Genomic DNA, 19,261 nt, shown 5'->3' with positions numbered 1-19,261 from the left:
CAGTGTCTGCTTTCCTCTACACGGGAAAGATAATGGGGATTCGAATCGGCCGATGATGAAATGTTTCATGGAAAATGAGGAAAACACGATTACACACATATTCCGGGATAATCGTACTTTTATGCACGTAAAGACTTATATTTTAATTATTTAAAACAAATATAATTTTAGAAAAAAATATTATCACTCAATTATCTCTATCTTTAAGTTTTGAATAATAAAAATTATTCAGATCGATAAATAATAATAAAAATATTTTTCGGCTGGATAAAGTTCGATATTTTTTTTTTTTTTTTGGGGGGGCACTATTATAAAGAAATAAAAAAGAATTGAAAATAACATATAATAATAGGAATATTTATTGAGATAACTTTGAGAATTCGTTTAATTAACTTTATTTATTTTTTATTTTTTTCCATTAACGATATATCGTTACAATTATGTAGTGCGATGTTATATATTTTGAAAGAAATAAATTTTTGATTTTCGACAATCATCGAAATTAATAAGCGAAACAGTATTCAAACAGATCACAGTATGTTTACCTTGCAAGAATTGATTAAATGCTCCTATCGCAACATTCTCTTGTATACTAAGAACGACATCGGACGATGCCGAGGCAGGAATAGGAAAGTCAAGCTTCGGCGCGAAAGAAACTTCTTGCATGGAAAAACATTTTCGCGGCAAAAAGAGAGTCACGATCATGAGTATCGAGTTTTCGCGTCTGCTGCTGCTTTATTGCCGTTTAGACTTCTTTTCACTTCGCTTTGTTTGACTTTGGACTGCCTCGTCTCTCCCATAAAGTGGAATGATTGTTTCGCTAAGGAATGCGCCAGTTACGCATTACTTAGAATCAAGGAGAAAAATGAGAAAAGTTTTTTTCTGAAGTGACACAGGTCTCTATCTTCTCGAATATATACGAACATTCGCAAGATCGATGGATTTCGCGAAGTTAAAAGAACGAATGTTCCATGAATGTGTAAAATTCAAACCGTACGATAAAACAATAGAATAATTTTTCAATAATAAAATTAATAATTATCGCGTAAATAATTCAAATGACGCAAAAGCATACGCACTCATTCAGTTATTTCAATTATTTACCGCGTACTCGCGTTTTACGACGAATAATTCTAGACTACTATAATTTCGGTAAAATGTTGAATTTGCTTTCCGCAGATGTGCTAATTGTCGAGCACATCTTGATTTTCCCGATATGCAGCAAAATCCGACCGCGTATTTGCAAAGGTATGTAATACAAAGCTGCAGATGACGCCGGTTGCAGTTTCACGGTTGCGGGATATGATGTGAACCAAGTGATAGTGGTTATCAATGGGAAACATCGTGCAAATGTGACAAGCATCGGCGGCGTGTATGAAGCGCGTCTCACGACTATATATATATATATATATATATATATATATATATATATATATATATATATATATATTACAACGTATGCATATGTATGCATAAATAACGTTCAACCGGACCCGACGTCTCCGGTCAAATTACGTGCTTACGTTGGTTGCGAATCGCCGACCGATTGCTTCGCAGAGCGTGCAAAATCGGTTTTGGTCACTCGGGGGACCGTGGCAAAACGGTTTCCCCGTGATCATTTCCTGCTCGATGAAGGTAGCGCGGACTCTCCTAGACATTCGGAAGTTAGTCGACCGAATACCCGTCGAATTACGCCTCGGGGGCTACAGCGATGCGAACAGAGAAATTTTATAGACTATCGTGCGCTTGAACTTTTTTTATCTTTCTAAAAGACGCCGAAATATATATACGTCTCTCTCTCTCTCTCTCTTATGTATTCGCACTCGGCGATTTTGTTTCACTAATATGGTTTCTATTGCGAGACTGACGAATTATTTTTACAATCTTTGCTCGATGTCTTACGTCATATCTCAATTATATACAGAGTGTGTAAGATATATAACTCAATATTATTGAATCAATACAAAATCATCTCAAAGAAATCCGATCTCTGTAATTAAAATTTCACTTTCGACAAATTCGAATTTTTATATTAAAGCAAATTTCTATCTAAATTTTCTTATGTGAAATACTAATTTTTTTTTCTTTTTTTTTTTTTTTTATAATTATCTTCAATCGCAAAAGTCAGTCTTCTCTACTATATCGAATACATCGCGCGATAGAGCGATGAAAAAGTTTTCCATTTCATGATTTCAACTCATAAGGGGATGTTCGTACGCGTTACAATCGATCGGAAAAATATTTAAACACTCTTTCTCTCGAAGAGACGCAATGTCATCGTGTACTCGCGCCTGTGCGCGCCATAGTTTCGCCGGAATGTTGACAATTAAAAAAAAAAAAAAAAAAGTAACGCGGTTGCGTGACTCGCGTGATAGGTGATAGGCTCAGGAGTAAAGTCATAGGATGGTATTCGATGGTCGCGATCGATAATTCGAGGACCGTACCGCGCACAAAGCGCGCGCGATCCAACGCCGGCTTGTTAACGCTGGTTTAACATCGAGCAGCTGCGTACGCACGAACAGTCTCGCACGTGTCTCTCTGTCTCTTTCTATCTCTCTCTCTCTCTCTCTCACACACACACACACACGCGCTTTCTCTCTATCTCTATTTCTATCTCTCTCTGTACTATTCCCATACACATATGTACTCGTGTTTACCCGTGTCCTTTCCCGTGTGCGCGTGCGATATTTGCCATAGGAAACCACACAATGGTCCGTCACACCACGGCTCGTCTATATCTATAGTATGCCGATGTATACATATACTCTTCTCCCCTACCCTTTCTCTCCTCACTCTCTTTCTCTCTCTCTCTCTCTCTCTTCTCTCTCTTCCTCTCTTTCTCTTTCTCTCTGTCATTGTCCTTACGTATACGGTGTATCGATGAAACCGATGCGTCCCAATCCTTTCAGCTTCAAGTGTCGATACATTCAACACAATAGCCTTGCCTCCCTCCCGTTCGTCCCCAGGCTCCATCAGGATATTAATCGGTATTTTTGTTCATATTTTTATATTAAACATCGTCAAACAAAACGGAAAAACATATAACTGAGTTTCGCATTCAATATATCGAATTATAGTCAGGATTTTTTATAGTTTTACGTTACCTCGTGTATTTTGTCTAACATTTTATGTAATTTGAATTTTGAAATTTTAATATTCGCGACACCCTTGTGCGATTAAGAATGATATATATGTTATCAACTAATGAAATAAATCTTTTTTATCGATCCGCATCATAAACAGGGGAGGAAACAAAGACAAAGAATAATTGAATAATAAATCAGTTGACAAACCGTCAACTAATAATTGATCTATTCTTAAGATGTATATTACATCTCTCCTTTTGTATTTCGCGCTAATCCATACAGCGAGTGTATACAACCGCGAATCAGTGAGAATAATCGCAACTGTATATTGTAAGAATTGCATCGATGGCGACGTCGATAATATAAAATGACCCCTCGCGCAATTTTCGTTCACAAATCCGAGTCGCCCTCTTTTCGCAGCCTTTCCGCGGTACCGGGCCGGAAGGAAGCACACGAATGGGGAACGCGATAAGCTGTAAAACCGTTACAGATAATAGAGTAATATTCCTTCCATGCTTCCTCGGGCATTTTAAAGCGGAGCGAAGCGCGCGCGTAGCGGAATTCCGTGGCTGGTCATTTGCAGTTTTACTCACGGATTTAAAAGTAGTATATACTATCTACGTCGCGGTGTATTGTTAAGCCGTCGCGTGGATAATGGCGCTTGATTCTGAATTATACGAAACGAAATGACTCATCATCTCGGCGGACTGGCTTGCGTACGTGGTTGAATGAAACATTAGATGTCATCATAGTCGACGACGACGACGACGAGAAATTATTGTTTTAAATAAGAATTTAATTGACTATTAAATTAAATGACGCACACATTTATTTCTCAGGGAAATTTTGTCTTCTTCTCGCCATTGTCCAACGGCGCACAAACTGAGATTAATCGCAAGCTCTAATTGTCATTTCGCAACCATTGATATTTATTTAACGCGTACGCGGTTTCTTGTTTACTTTTCGGATAGCTTCAAAGATTGTAAACCCGATATAAACGTGATATCTTTTTAGGAAGGCGTAATCCACAAATACGTGAAAGCAGAATATTTATTAATCCCTGTGCATTTATAATCCCCGCGTGAATTCATTCATAACTTTTGAAATAATCCTCGATTCATAAAACTCTTATCAATTTATGAGAGTCACTCTTTATTACGTATACACGATATAAGCTATTATTAAAGTGTCACTCTTTTAATTGTCCCAATTCATTTTATAGAACGAGGAAATGTGTTAGCGCGACATCATATTCGAAATGTATCGTTTACGACACAATATTCCGTATAAATTTGATAATATTCACGTGTGGCAGGTTAATGGTTGGCGCGATGGTCGATTGCGTGGCCGAAATTCGATACTGCAATTCGATGCATTGACCCGATGAAGTACCGAGTAACTGCGAACACCACAGGCAAGTAAACAGTGTCCCGTGCTCAAAGTCGGGAGATCAATCAATTCATATCCTCCTCCTCTGTTTAGACTGCAATAGACGGCGCAATACATTTGATCGCAGTTGCGATCGAGTTTGAAATTGCGCTGAGTATGTGTGTGTTTCGTATTCCTATACGATTCGCTGCACGAGTGAAAAATAAACGTCACAATCGATAAACACCGGTGCAATATATACCTATAAAAAGGAGTAGGTTCAACAATATATTTGATTTATCTCAAACATTTACGCAAAGATTGTACCGTGAATTCATTTATTACAAATTTATTATAAACTTATAAAAAAAAATCTCACAAACAGAAAAAGAAAAGAGAGAAAGTACGAGAATTAATTTTTGTTGAAAAGCTCATTTCTTGCACGATACTTTTAGTTACATTGCAACGAACTGCTGTAATTAAAAAAAGTTTTTGTTTATTATTTTTCGACACAGCGCGATACACAAAACGAGCAAAATTTTGTCCCTTCAATCGAAGTAAAAAGAAGAATGTTTTGTAATATATGGATCATAATTTGAAAATAATTTTCTCGCGAGAAGTATTCTTTTCTCGCAATATTTCCTTTATCATTTCTTTACGAAACGAGATTTACTTCCGATAACTCGCGCAAATTAACAAACTATAAAGTTTTTCAACGATTCTCGAGATATATATTCGCCGTCGCGATGATACGTCAATATGCTTGAAAAAAAAAAAAAAAATGCATTCGATACTGTCGATGCATTGTTATTCGAGACTTATGTAGATCGCGCCCCTTCGCCTATATCCTATATAAATGCTTCCTTGCTCCTAATCCTTAATTAACCCCAATTCGAACCAATTCCGAGCGAGTACTTTCTCAGTTGGATACGAACTTTAATCTCGACCCGACTTGCGTTCGGATAAGTTTACCAAAGTGACGATCGGGATTTTACTTCGAAGGGAAAACAAGCGATATCTTGGACGCAAAACAGTGCAGAGAATCTTTAAATTATTTCAAGGGGGAACAGAGTGAGTATATTATATACAATACATTCATCGTGACTATCGCATAATAATTTGACAATTTTGTCAGGGCGAACGACAGATTTATGCTCTGCTTCACAAACAAAGAGATGTATATTTTTGCTGGCATAGATGCGAATAACAATGGCGTACGCATGGAAAAATATTTTTATAGCCGTTTCTGTATTCTTTTCAAAATTTATTTCGCTCGTCCACGGTAGCAGTATTCAAATAATAAAAGCACATACGCGAAGTGCAACGGAAGGATATGACTTTTAAAACCTGGCGCGTTGGCAAACATTGAGATGCGAATAACAGTGCGTAACATACCTCATATTATTTTAATAGATCTGAAAGATATAGAGAAGTGAAATATCATGTTTTTCTCGAATTATTTGTCAAGAATAAACATCCTATGTTAAGTTACTTTTAATATTTTCTTTGTTACGTTAAAAATCATTTTTCATTTCTTTTTTTCAGTTTTTCTTTACACAAGATTTGCATAAATATAGCCTGGCGACAAAAAATTTATATTCCTAATAACATTATCCATTCAACACATACAAGCTATATGAAAAGTATTGTATTATAATATCTTTAACAAAAATTCAAATTTTAATCAAATTAACGTATGTTTTCTTTCTCCATTATATATCTGCTCTTGGAAAAAAAAAAAAAAAAAAAAAAAAAAAAAGTTACTGAGAATTTATAGTTTAATGTAGATATAAAATTTATTATTTAAAGAATTGCAATAAATATGAAATTATTTCTCCGAATACATTTCTCTCCATTTTTGTCAGACTCCAAAATAAATAATATAATAGCAGGACAGCCGAACTTTCAATGAGTTGTGAAATCGGTACCGAAAGACCTTTACCTTCTTCAACCCAGTCTTTTGCCTCGAAGTCCTATAAAGCATCTTGAATTGCTTCAACAATATTGAGTATACAACATGAGTCTGCAATTTATTTCCAGCAAAATTTCTTTTCATCTGTATAAAATTTCTTCAGTATTTGCATTAAGAATACCCGCAACCATCTATCCTAATTAGATACGAGATATTTTTAGATATCTATTCAACCTTCCAACGTCAAGACACATCTTAATGAATCTGAAGAAAGACGCTCTAAAAGTATACTGAAACATTATAATTTCTCTTGAATAATTATTATTAATTGTTAACATTTCACATAATATCTCTACTTAATATCTTGTATAGATGTATCTTGAAGAAATTTTCGAATTTACAGATATAATATCTTTCTATCGTTCATAGAATATTATTTATTATGGTTGATTAATAAGATAACACATGACGTTTTTCCATTCCGTTCTCATAAGTAATAACAGCACGATTTCACGGAGTAGCTCAGAAATTACACGTAGCCAAACTTGTACGCGGGACGTAAGCGGGATAAATAGCTACTGGAAAATTTTCAGCAACACACATCGGGGAAAGGGTCAGGAAGCACATCCCGGCTGGTGGTTGCATCGCACGTGTATGCGTTCTCATGCCTGACCACACGCGCGCAGATTCAGCGTCGCGATGGATGCGTCGCGATGCACACGAGTGGTGTGCGTGTCGCGGAGAGTAGGATTTGGGAAAGTCCAGCCGTAAAGAGTAAATTACGATGCCGGTCTCGGTTCACAGTTTCACGCCGCCGGTCTCGCTTCACAGTTTTACGCCGCCGTTTCTGGCGATTCGCCGGTGCTCGCGCCCTCGAGTTGCATTGCGCACCTATCGGTGTTTTCGCGCGAGGGATACATCGTCGTTCGCCGAATAAAACGTGTGCACCTATACACGCATTGCGTGCACGTGTGGGGTCATGCGAGGAGACGACCCCTGGGCCATAAATATATTACCTGCGAAACGAAGCCGCCCCGGAAACATAAAATTTCGCACTCGCATGCGCGCCAAACACGCGAACATGAAACGCGATTCTATCATTTATTCAATTGCTGCTTAACAAATATCGCGACAAATTTTAAACACCGACGTGGAGCTTATCCATCGCGTTGATTATTAAATAATGTGTAGCTTCTCGCTCGTATAACTCTTGGAATAGCGTTTATATGAAGATTATTTAATTTTTAAATATCTCGCGTATTAATTTCTATTCTGTTTTATTTTCGATCGTATAAAAAAGCGGACAATGGAATCGCCGTTTTATTATATTTTTATGCTAGAGGATTATCCCGCAAAAACAATCGATAAATGCTCGAATAAGGTAAGTTTTTTTCACAGCTCGTTCACAAACCGGATATTAATATCCGCGTTGCGATTCAAAGCAAAACTTTTTTTTCACAAAGCCGATTCGTTTCATTGATGCAAATGTTAATACAACCATACGTATAATCATTTCTCCCGTTTCTTTCGCTAAATAAAAGTGAAAAAGATTCTGCGGAAACATTTCTCTGGAATATATGTATATTTATCAAAGCACTAACATTCCATGATATTTTTCTGCTTTATCGGACAAAAGAATATCAAGATAGCTTTCACTGAATATATCCGGTGTAATGAGATTATTTTCTACTGTTTTTACGGTTATTCGTTTTTATTACAATTGTATTCCTACTCTACAGAGATTTTTGGTTCGATCATATGCAGGATAAAACAAAATCAAGGAATCCGAGAAACTAATTGCCAATTATTAGATTGCTTTACTGAGCAATCTAGCCATTTTTTTGTTAATTAAATATTTACTATAAAAATATGATTAAATTATTATGATGTAATTAGAAAATATAATTATTTCTATGAAAACATAAATAAATTGATTTTTTATTTTAAATGTCAAATTATGTAGAAATTTAAGAATTAAATGATATTATATTTCGTGAATTTATGTAATTGTTTTATCGTAATCCCGATATTGGTACGTAATGTTTTTCTCTTATATCGAACACACTATACGTAATACATCGTGCTCTTAATTATATCATTGCACTTTGATGTTTGATTGTTTATGTAACAGTATTCTGCAAGTCAATTAAATGCGCGTCATTCAACCGCGCGCTAGAATGTGTACAAAAGAAACCTGTTCTATTAATATAGAGGTCCGTGGCATTCTTTTCGCGGTGCGAAAACATGCCGCTGAATCTTATATGCTTACTCACCTGTGTGTACCATAAGTAGTACGAGGAGGAGCGGGAGTCGAGGGCGAAAAAGAGAATGGTAAGAAGCTCAAAATTCAAAGACTGCTATCCACCGACGTCTACTGTATTCCGTGTCTTTTTTCCCCTCTGGAGAAGAAATGTTGTTCGCGTCAATCGCTGAAGGGCTTCCCTTAATGGTCGAAAAGCTTCGCAAGGCAGACGTTCCCAACATGAAAAGAGCTCTGTAAATTTAGAAAAAGAAACGATTCTATAACAAAGAGAGTGTCTTTTTACGCAGAAAATGGAGAAAAAAATTCGGATTTGTTTTTTATTTTCCTTGTAACCAGAAGAAACATGACAATAAAATATATATATATTTTTTTAATGACACAAATATTTAATAATAGTTATGCAATAGTTAAAAATTATATTTTATTATAATATTACAAAGTTAACGGATTAGGATTAGAATTACTTGTATCGTAAATCGATTCTTACGATTATCAATTATTTGTATGGAAAAATATTGCAATATTATAACGATATCAATTATTGTGATTCATCTTAGATTACTTTCCTAGACTAGTTTTCCAATAAACTCTCTTTCTTTTTATTAAAGGAATTATATTGTACCGTATCGCGACATTTCTCCTATAAGCGAAAAAAAGAATTTTTACTCTATATATACCTCGTTATCCCGTTAATCACAATATTACAGAACATTTTCATAAAGTGTTCTAGAATGCGAGCAAGAAAGTTGAGAAAGCCCAACTACACATTATACGTTACCCGGAGACAAAAGCATGCGATACGCGTCGCTAAAAAGTGCAAACGGTGCCGTAACATTGTTGAAAGGTAAAAAGAAAATTAGTGAAATGTGATAATAGCTACGCGGATTTTCCGCGGATGTTGGTAAAATATACTTTCCCCGACCAGAACATTATTCGCCACAACCTATGTGTATCACGGAGAAAATGCGATAGGTGCGCATATATCTTTTATACAGGCGCGTTGCTTTCTACATAAAAAAAAGCTCGGAAAAGAAACTTGTATCATAATTTTACATAACTAATTCGCATAAATAATAATTTCTTATCTAAATGTAATAATAACAAATATTGACAAATATTGTGGATGGCATTTTCAGAAAATATTTCCAATACTACTTTAATGCTCTTTTAACACAGAATATTACACGTAATATGAGTCATTAAGTTAATTAGATTAATTTATTAGATTAATTTGATTAAATTGAGATTAATAAATAATCTCTTTTCTCGTTCGTTTTAACGAATTAATTCTGTTACATTTTAAGCGATAAAATTAAAAATATTATTTTAGCGCTCTACACGCTATATGCAACAATTTTTTAATGAAAACTGCATACAAAGATAACGTGATATAATATATAATTAATAGTCAGCTTTTTTATTTGATAAATACAGAATGCTCTAAATTAATGTACGCAAATATTTGCCTTTAATAACAAACTCTTCGAGTAGTTCTTTTACGCGATTTTTTCTTCTCAATATTTTGATAACGTCATCTTTTTCATAATTCATCAATTTTTAATTGTTAAACTTTAACTCTAATCACACTTCACTAATCAAATTATCTATATCAAGATTTTGTGTTAAAATAAAGATCGCTCAAAATTGTTTAAGAAATAAAGTTTTATTTTATTCACAAATATTATAGCTTTGTAAATCTCTAATTTGCAAAAAATTCTTTACGATCGCAAACTCAAAAAGAATATCGATTGATCGTGTCACATGAATACTTCGTAATACGTATTCGCATAATTCGAAATGCAATGCAATGGGGATTGCAAGCACCGTCGCCGGTTTCGCATTTTATTCAAGAGTTTTGGGGGAGTTTCTAATAAAGTATCGCATCGTCGTAAATTGCAGCACTTACCCGATATTAGATCGAGAGATTGGACACGGTTGTGTACGTTGAATGCGTGTTGATTGAGATTTATCGACGCGACGGGATGGACGCGTGTCGCTTTCTGCAACGGCGAAACAATCTGTCTCGGAAACAAAACAAAAGTCTATTGATTGAAAATTTCATGGTTACGAATTGTGTTGCGTTAAACTTTCATCACAGTCGAATTCGAGCGTTAAAAACGCCGTTCGACGTGCGCGAAATCGACGTATCACCCTCCACCCCTCCCATATTTTTAACGAATTATGTACAAGATTAAAGAATATAATGCCGGATTGTAAGTCGCGAGATGTATCGTGCATAACACACCGATGAGGAGTTCATTTATCACCATGAAAATCGATCAAATCAAGTTTTTCTTCTCGATCGCCGGCGGCTAATCGCGAGTTGATAAGCTCATGATGAGATAAAATGATCATCGCTCGCGCGAAGCTATTTAAATAACAGCTTAATAAGCTCCCTTTATAGTTCGCTATATCATCGTTCTCGCAAAATGATATAATTAATCGTTTCATTTACATATTATAGAGGTATCTACATTTCATTGACAGGTCTTTTTTACTAATTTATTTCTCGCTTTGCGCAATATTGAGAAATGTAAAAATTATGAATATAAAATTAATTTTCGATATATTACATATAAATATTAAATTTATTAATTTTTTATCAATTTCTTTTTTATTTCGCATAATATTGGAAAACAAAATATCAAGAATTATTGGCAGAAAATTAGTTTTTATAAATTATTCTAATTTATTGTATATCATGTATAAAAATGTAAAATTTATAAATTTGTTTTGTTCGCTAATATATGATTATTAAATTCAATTACTGTCTAGAAATCTTCCTCTTTAAAAATGCGATTATAATAGAAAATATGAAAATAAATTTTTAAATACAAGTTTAATTATCGGAAAATCTACATTTTTTTCCAGTATCTAATTTGTTTCCAGGATTCACACAATAATGAAACGATAGTCTCCTCGAATTCGAAGGCAAGCCGGCATCGATCTAAGTGTATGCGAGGGGAGATTGCTGAAAACTGGCCGAAAGTGCCGCGATAGCGAAGCCCATTTGAAATTACCAGGTAATTAATATTCAAGCTAGCCTCGTGCGGTCCGCCGTCGTCGCTCGCCTATAATCTGGAACCTTCTCCTCCTCCAGGAACTAAGTCAATACGTAACGCAATTACTTGACAAGCGGATGTGGTGGCTTGCCGTGGCACTTTCCGCGCTGCATCCCCTTCTACCCGATTACGCGTCCCCATAGGGAAAACCCGATACGACGCGATCCCCGATAAGTGTTCGTGTGCATCGCGTTATCCGTGTTTGTTCCTATCGTGTGCGTGTGTTCGCGCCGCTCTCGATGTTGTTATGCAAGGAACGTGTTTAACTTTAGCGAGCCGCGTAACCATATTGCCCGAATGCATGTGCAGCCGTGCGGCCTCCCCCTACCCCTTTCGCGGATAGGGCGATATCGCGGGGAATATAGCGGATATAATGGCTGTTGTAAGCACTTACATTTTAGTGCGTGCGAAACGTCGTCGTCGAATCCTTAAACAGCCTCTTCGGGACGAACAAATAAATGGGAGGAGGGGAGGGGGGCGGAGGATGGAGGAAGGGAAGAATCGGTAAACCTCGACATTAGTATATGTATACGAATTAATGCGCCTTGTAGCGAATATATATAATTCTCGCATGCGTGATCATACAATTAGTCACAGTTATTAACTGTATTAGATAATACGTATTGTTAGATAATATAATATATTATATATTTTTTTATCTGTTACAATTATATACATTACTTATTATATAAATATATATATATAAAGATAATTATATATAATTAATATTATATTATAATATATTATATAAATATATATATAATTATATATTAAAATATATGCTGATTTGAGCGCGCGTAAGTGCAATAATAAAACAATAATGATTTGCAATAAATTTTCACGCAACGTTCCTCGAAATTACCGCTTTTCCCTCGCTCGTGGAGTGCATAAATTGATTGGTGACTGATATCATTAGCTTAAGTGAAGTACGGGATATGTACATCGTCGTCGGTGCATGCGCAGCCACGAAAGCACGTCGATATCGATATCACGCACACAATGTGCTGCTGTATGATAAATGCGGCTGTGTACAAACGGGGAAGGGTACGATGCGGAATAAGATATCGCTTTATAGACGATGCATCAGCCCTTATGATCGCCTGACAACGGAAATTAAGTCGCTCGCGGCGTACATCAAACACCATGTAGTATATATACGTATCGGGTTAGATAAATTCGTACTCTATAATCTCAGCATTGCTTGAAGAAATACGCGCCGCGTAATAAAAATATAAATTATTCGGAGAGTTATATAATCCTAAAATATATATATCTTCAAAAGTAGCACGTGTTAATAGCTTCGCGTAATTTTCTTTCTAATCTCTCTCTCTCTCTTCCTTTTTTTTCGATAAATTTTATTTTTAAAATTTCAAATAGTCAGGAATTAAACACGACGGATATACGAACAGTATTTCGAACGTATTAGTGCCGAATGATTAGACGAGGAATACATGTGTATCGATTAAAGTTGACCGGGGCCGGCGTGCGTTCGTGCATGAACGTCATTCCCGAAAGAGTAAGAGACGTAACTTAGCTCCGTCGAGCCGTGTAACCACGTTGCAAACCAAACGCGCGTACAAAGCATTATGGAGATTCGGCGGAAGCTCAATTTCCCCGTACAAATATCTCGGATAATCGCCGTAAAATTGATCGCGCGGACTCGTCGGGAAAGACTTCTCCGCGTTAACGAACGTCGAGCGTGAAAATATCGATCCTAATCTCTCTTTCTTTCTCTCTCTTTCTCCATCTTTCTCTCACGGCCATCCAGCGCAGTCGGTGAAAATTTAATTAAATCACACACGTAATTTAACAATCCAGCTGTCGCTAATAAACTCGGCGCAACAGAAGTGCCCGGTCGAAAGTTATAATTACGCGAGATATGGCAAATTTAAATGAATATCGCGAGGGATATATATTAGATAAACGGGGAGATTCCGGCGCGTAGATGCATTTCGTTACACGTCTTTCATTTACATTCTGCTCTTTCGGAGCGCCGCGCCGCGCTCTCATCTCCCTTTTCGGTACATGTGCCGTACGTATTGTATTAAAATTTGACGTTGGTGGTGGATTAAAGCTAAACCGCAAGCCCGGAAAATTGCCGGCCCTCGGACGAAATCTGATGCACGCAGCGCGCGACAGTATCGTGACAGCTAGAAAAGCGTCACGATACCGCGAGCCAGAAAGGAGGAAGCTATAGATACGCGAGTATTGTCGCATAGAGGCTGTGTGTCGTTCTGGACACCATTGCCGATCCACCATCCGCATGGATGCATCGCGCCGCTTGTTTATTTGGGTTGCGCGATATTTCTACACGCGAGTAAAATTAGCGTAGCGTATCATCCTCCCATATACTCCCAAAACAGAATTTGTAAAAAAAAAGATTTTAATAATTTTTTATTTGTTATTTATATCAAGTTCAAATTGTAGACTAATCTATTTTTTTCAATTTATGTTACCAAATAAAGCACATCACGTACAATCATCACATGAATTATTAATATATATAGCAATATTAAATAGATAAAAATATTTCTAAACTTTTTGTAAAAAAGATTTAGAAAGTGAATTGATAACAAAATTGATACGTTTAATCTACTAAATTTATAGCAACATTAGAAAATAATTTTTTAATAATACAATTAATTATTTTTCTCTTTTAATAATTTGTTATATATAATTTATCGAAATAGTTTTATACATATATATATTTTTTTTTAGTTACGCTTACATATTGTGCGTATATATTATCTTTTATCAACAATCCGATAGAAGAAAATACATGTATTTGCAATTTTATCGTTGTAGTATTCAAAGTAATGTCAATGCCAATTGATAAATATTTATACATGCATTCGCTGCAACAATCGTCGCATGTTTAGAAATAGATCCACGACATCGGGAGAGGATCACAAGCTTCCGCCGTCAAAGGACGGAGGAAGCGCAGAATGGCCGGCAGTAAAGCAGGTCATGCAGTAAGGTTGAAGATCTCCCGCTCTACGGGATCAGCGAGGGGCTTTATTCCATAGACCATTCACCTGTCGTACGCCATGGACGCTCACTCTCCAAGGAACGAAAATACGTGCGACATACGCATGTGCGATCGTGTAAGAGAAAGGGAGTGAGAGATCCATAGAGGAGGATTATATGACGAAGAGGGTCTAACACTTATTGCGCACAATGCTTGACGAACATTAAGTTCGCCGTTGAGCGTTCCCGTATCTATTGTCACCGCTGAATTCAACGATAAACAAATACATCGAACGTTATTCAATTCCTGAATAGAGGATGATGATCGCGCAAAGCGCGCTCGCAGCAATTTTCCGCGAAAATCTTGGTATATAGAAGCGAACATAAGAGGATTAAAAATTTTAAATAATTTAATAGCTTCACGAATGAACATACGCATACAGGCAGACATGTATGTCTTTCAATGTATAGTCAATAATCTAAAACATTAGATATATACGATGAATCATAAAATATATAATTATTCAGCGCTATTAATTATATATTTTCAGATGACTTATATCTTAAAGTCAATTTATCATTTCAAGATTTTTGTTTTCTGTTTACCTAAGTATTTTAAACAGAGCCTGCATATATAATGAGTATTTCTCTCATTAAAGCAACAAATAAAGCTCTTTCGGAAATCAATATTTTGTTTTGCTATTAGTTTAATACGATTATTCAATATTAAATTAAATATTTAATTTTATACGAGCAAGCATTTCGTAACAATAAAACGAGACAATAATAATAATAAAGTAAATTAAGAAATAAAAGAAAGTGAATTATGAGAGAATTTTTATTTTAAGATCCGATTCATTCCTGCAATTTCGTTCATCTGCCATTACTATATCAAGAATTGGCATTCTTGTTAAGTGACGATAATCATGCCCATTTAATATTTTATTAAGTCAAGTGACGGCTTATAGAGGATACAAATAAAAAAAAAGATCAATTCGACTATCGATAATTTCTATTTTAACTCGATGCGAATTCGATATTTTGCGCCTAGTCCCGAATCATCGCTAGAAAAAAAAAAAAAAAGATATATTGTACGAAGTCGCGATAAAAGCTCACACCGTGACGTGCAGTTCGTTTAACGCAGCGAGTCCTGCTTCTGCTTCCTGCCGATACATCCTGCTCGTCCAGATCGAAATTGGACGCAGTGACGCGAATTATTATAATCCCAGCCTACTGTGCCATACAGCGACGACGATGACGGTAAGATCCGGGGGCGTTTTTCGCTTAGCTTATATCACGAAGTACGTAATATCGGGTCCCCGTCGTTCTCCCATTTACGACGTTGAATTTCTCTCCCGGGCTATCGTTCTCGGCTGCGCACGTATACGTCGATATATCGACGCTTGCCCGACGTCCAGACGAATCTTCAAATAAAAAAAAAAAAATAAAAAAAAATCCGGAATCGCCCGCGGAAGTATTTGCGTACGAAAATCCCATCTGTTCAATTGATACGTGAAAGATGTGATCATCGAGAATGCACGACTGATCGAGAAAATTAGGGAGCCTAACGGGAAGAAAGTTTGAGAAATTCTTATCTTCTTATCTAAAAGATATGTTGTTGTATGTATTGCAAAAATATATGTATTTTGATATCGTGTCGAACTTTGATTTAAATAGAAATGAACTTACATCTCTCTGCGAAACTTGAAGATGAGTGACGAACTCGTTGTAGCTTCACCGGCCGCGCATCTTTTCCTCGGCAAAGGCACTCTCTCTTTCTCCTTCTTCCCGCAATCTTAGGTTGTCTCTCGCGCGTATCGAATCGTAGATACGCCACGTACGCAAGCATAAATCTGACAGTCGTAGGAATCTATGAACAAAAGTGGAGCCACTTACATGCGCGTAAAGCAGAATTTATGAGAGACGCGGGAATATAAATGCGCGACGTATCATAAATTCCCGTCTTGGATGCCGGAATATGTACGAGAAAGAAAAGGAGAAGAACGAGGAGAGGAGGGGAGAAAAGAGAGCGGTGTAAAGGTGGTTGCATAAAGGAGTGCATGGGGACATGGAAGGAAATCTCTCCCTCACGATAGGCCCCAAAGGATTCTAATGATATTGTTCAGACCTTTTAAAGGCTTCAAACTTTAAGTACATTTTAAGTATACAAACTAAAAGCAGCTCTAGAACTTGTCTTTCTCTCCTGCTGTTTCATAAATAATACATCTATTAATAATAATAATAGTAATTTTTTAATAATAATATTCTTACTAATATAAAATTATAAGATACGCGAAACTATATCTTTTTCTACATACATATATTTATTATATATTCAATTCATCACATATTTTTTCAAACTTCAAATTATGCATTAGAGATATTTCAGAGTTTATTCGAATTAAATCTAAAATTGATTACAAATTTCCTTACCGTGCCGTTAAATGACGCAATTTTGTTCCGATGGCTTTTCGTGAACCGTATAGAAAATCGAAAACGTGAGAAGAGAAAGGAAGCAGAGGAGGAGCAAGAGAAAGGGGGCAAGAGATGAACATGAGGAGGGTGCATGAACTTAATCGCGACAGCGGGCCCACCCTCGTCTTCGACCACGTTCGATATCCTAACTACTTCGCCCCCGGTACGACCTACCCCGATTTAGCCGACCGCGTGCTATGTACCTCTCTCTCTTCTCGTCTGTTTAACTTACGACCTCCATCCCATCATCCCCGATGCCATTTGGATCGGCAACTTCGCGATGAGATGCATGGAAATCGAGGTTTTAATAATACCGATAGCTGATAGCAGTAGTCGCACCCCCGATCAAATGCGAAAAAAACCGGCAACTTTGACGTCTTAAGAAAGGAATCTATCCTATCTCTTCTAACCCTCGTATTTTACCTCCTCGCTCCTTTTACCTCGAGAAAAACGATCGCTGATGAAATCTATGAAAGTTGTTCATCGGTCTCTCTCGTCCGGCTTTTTTTGTGACATCGCTTCTCCTTGTCTTCTCTGTGGATTTTATATTCGTATTTCGTATTTTTTAATCTTATTGATACAACAATCATAGATTCTAATAGCGTTTTTTAACTGAATTATTTATTCAGCTATTTTATTCGAAATAAAACACAGAGCAAATACGAGCTTTATTTTCGAATTAAAAACATAATTTTTATTAAAGTTTTCAAAACAGAATCGATTAGTATCAATAGTTATAAATTGATGTCTATGCGCATAAATATATATATATATATATATATATATATATATATATACGTACACGACCGTGAAAGTTGCTCTTTTATCAAAGTGTGAACATGTAATAACCAATCTCTCAGAACCGCAATAATCGCGATGAGAATCAAAATTTCTCATTTCGCGGTCGCCTCGCCGCGCATCCGATTTAATTGGTCGATGTATGCGAGAAACGATTAAAATATCATAAAACCGCCAAGCTGAAATACCGAATCTCACACAAAGACACACGCACACGAACGTGCGTCTACTCGATTTTCCATAAGGTCGCCGGATCGGCCGAGAACGGGATTGCATCACGTAACCGCTCCCTTGATATTGCACCGCACACCCACGGATTCGATTAATTTTTTTACGACGGTCCAATCAGCGGGACGGATGAAACCGCTTGAATTAACTGTTCTATTAGAAGCTTTTTGATTTGGAAAGAGCGATAACGTCTTATCGCTGAGTCACCTTATCGATTGCAAACTCCAACTTCTTCCTGCAATATGATTAAAATATTTCATATGAAATATGTTGCAACGAAATATAATTAAAAATGCATTAATGATAAACATTTCTACTATAATATATACAAATATAGAATGCTCAAGGAGATTTATATAACGCGGTAATAAAGAATAATAATCTTTGAGAGAAATAAATTTTACTTAATGAAAAGCCATTTTTTACTTTTATCGATATTTGATTTTCTAGTTTCTAGTATAATTTCTTGATATTTTCAATATTTTATTTTAACTTTACTTATCAATAATATGGAAGGAAAGTAATTTCAAAATAAAATGTGCTAGATAAAATTATATGAGAGAGAGAGAGAGAGAGAGAGAGAGAATGCGTCTTCGAATAAATACATTTAACCTGCGTTTAGATTGATGCGATATATAATTAACGTTAGATAGCCTCACAAATAAACATAAGTCATTGGTGGATTTTAAAATGACCGTAATGTTTAACGTTACCCAAATAGCATATATTATTAGTATCATAAAAGTTTTCTAAATAATGATATTAGACGGGGGTTTATGAAATTTATTTATTAACCAATGTACGCTTTATCTGGATATTAGCAGATTGCACTTGTGTTTCAATTTTAGAAAAATGCCCAGTTATTGTTATAATGCTTAATAAATAGATGATAGAATATACATACCGATTATGCTGGATGGTTATGATGGATGATTATGCCGATATATCGAGACGAATTTGCACAATATTGTTCTCGTAGCACAGCACGGTAAAGTAAAGCGCGGGACATTCGGAATCTTTCAGTTATACTGACGTCACGTGACTACCTTCGACAAACTCGTGTTCAGATGCGCGACGTAGGGCGGTTTGAAGAGCCTATATA

The 19,261-nt window shown here is 36.0% G+C and overlaps 1 protein-coding gene across 1 annotated transcript in view; it reads right to left on the bottom strand.

Moving 5' to 3' along the window:
• Rho-6 (rhomboid 6) overlaps window positions 1-16,535 on the bottom strand; it is a 154,552-nt gene extending 138,017 nt beyond the window's left edge. The window contains exons 1-3 of the mRNA XM_070304234.1: window positions 16,348-16,535; window positions 10,536-10,647; window positions 8,640-8,860 (exon numbers count right to left, since the gene is read on the bottom strand). Of these exons, the coding sequence (XP_070160335.1) occupies window positions 8,640-8,652 (13 nt within the window). The 5' untranslated portion in view covers window positions 8,653-8,860; window positions 10,536-10,647; window positions 16,348-16,535. The remainder of the gene's footprint in view (window positions 1-8,639; window positions 8,861-10,535; window positions 10,648-16,347) is intronic.
• Window positions 16,536-19,261: the final 2,726 nt, after the last annotated feature.

Source organism: Polyergus mexicanus, unplaced genomic scaffold (genome assembly GCF_030449975.1).
Source record: "Polyergus mexicanus isolate NDT 795.1 unplaced genomic scaffold, iyPolMexi1.0 SCAF_11, whole genome shotgun sequence".
NCBI classification, from domain to species: Eukaryota; Metazoa; Arthropoda; class Insecta; order Hymenoptera; family Formicidae; genus Polyergus; species Polyergus mexicanus.
Note: the sequence above shows the minus strand (reverse complement) of the source record. Positions and strands in the feature narration are given on the sequence as shown.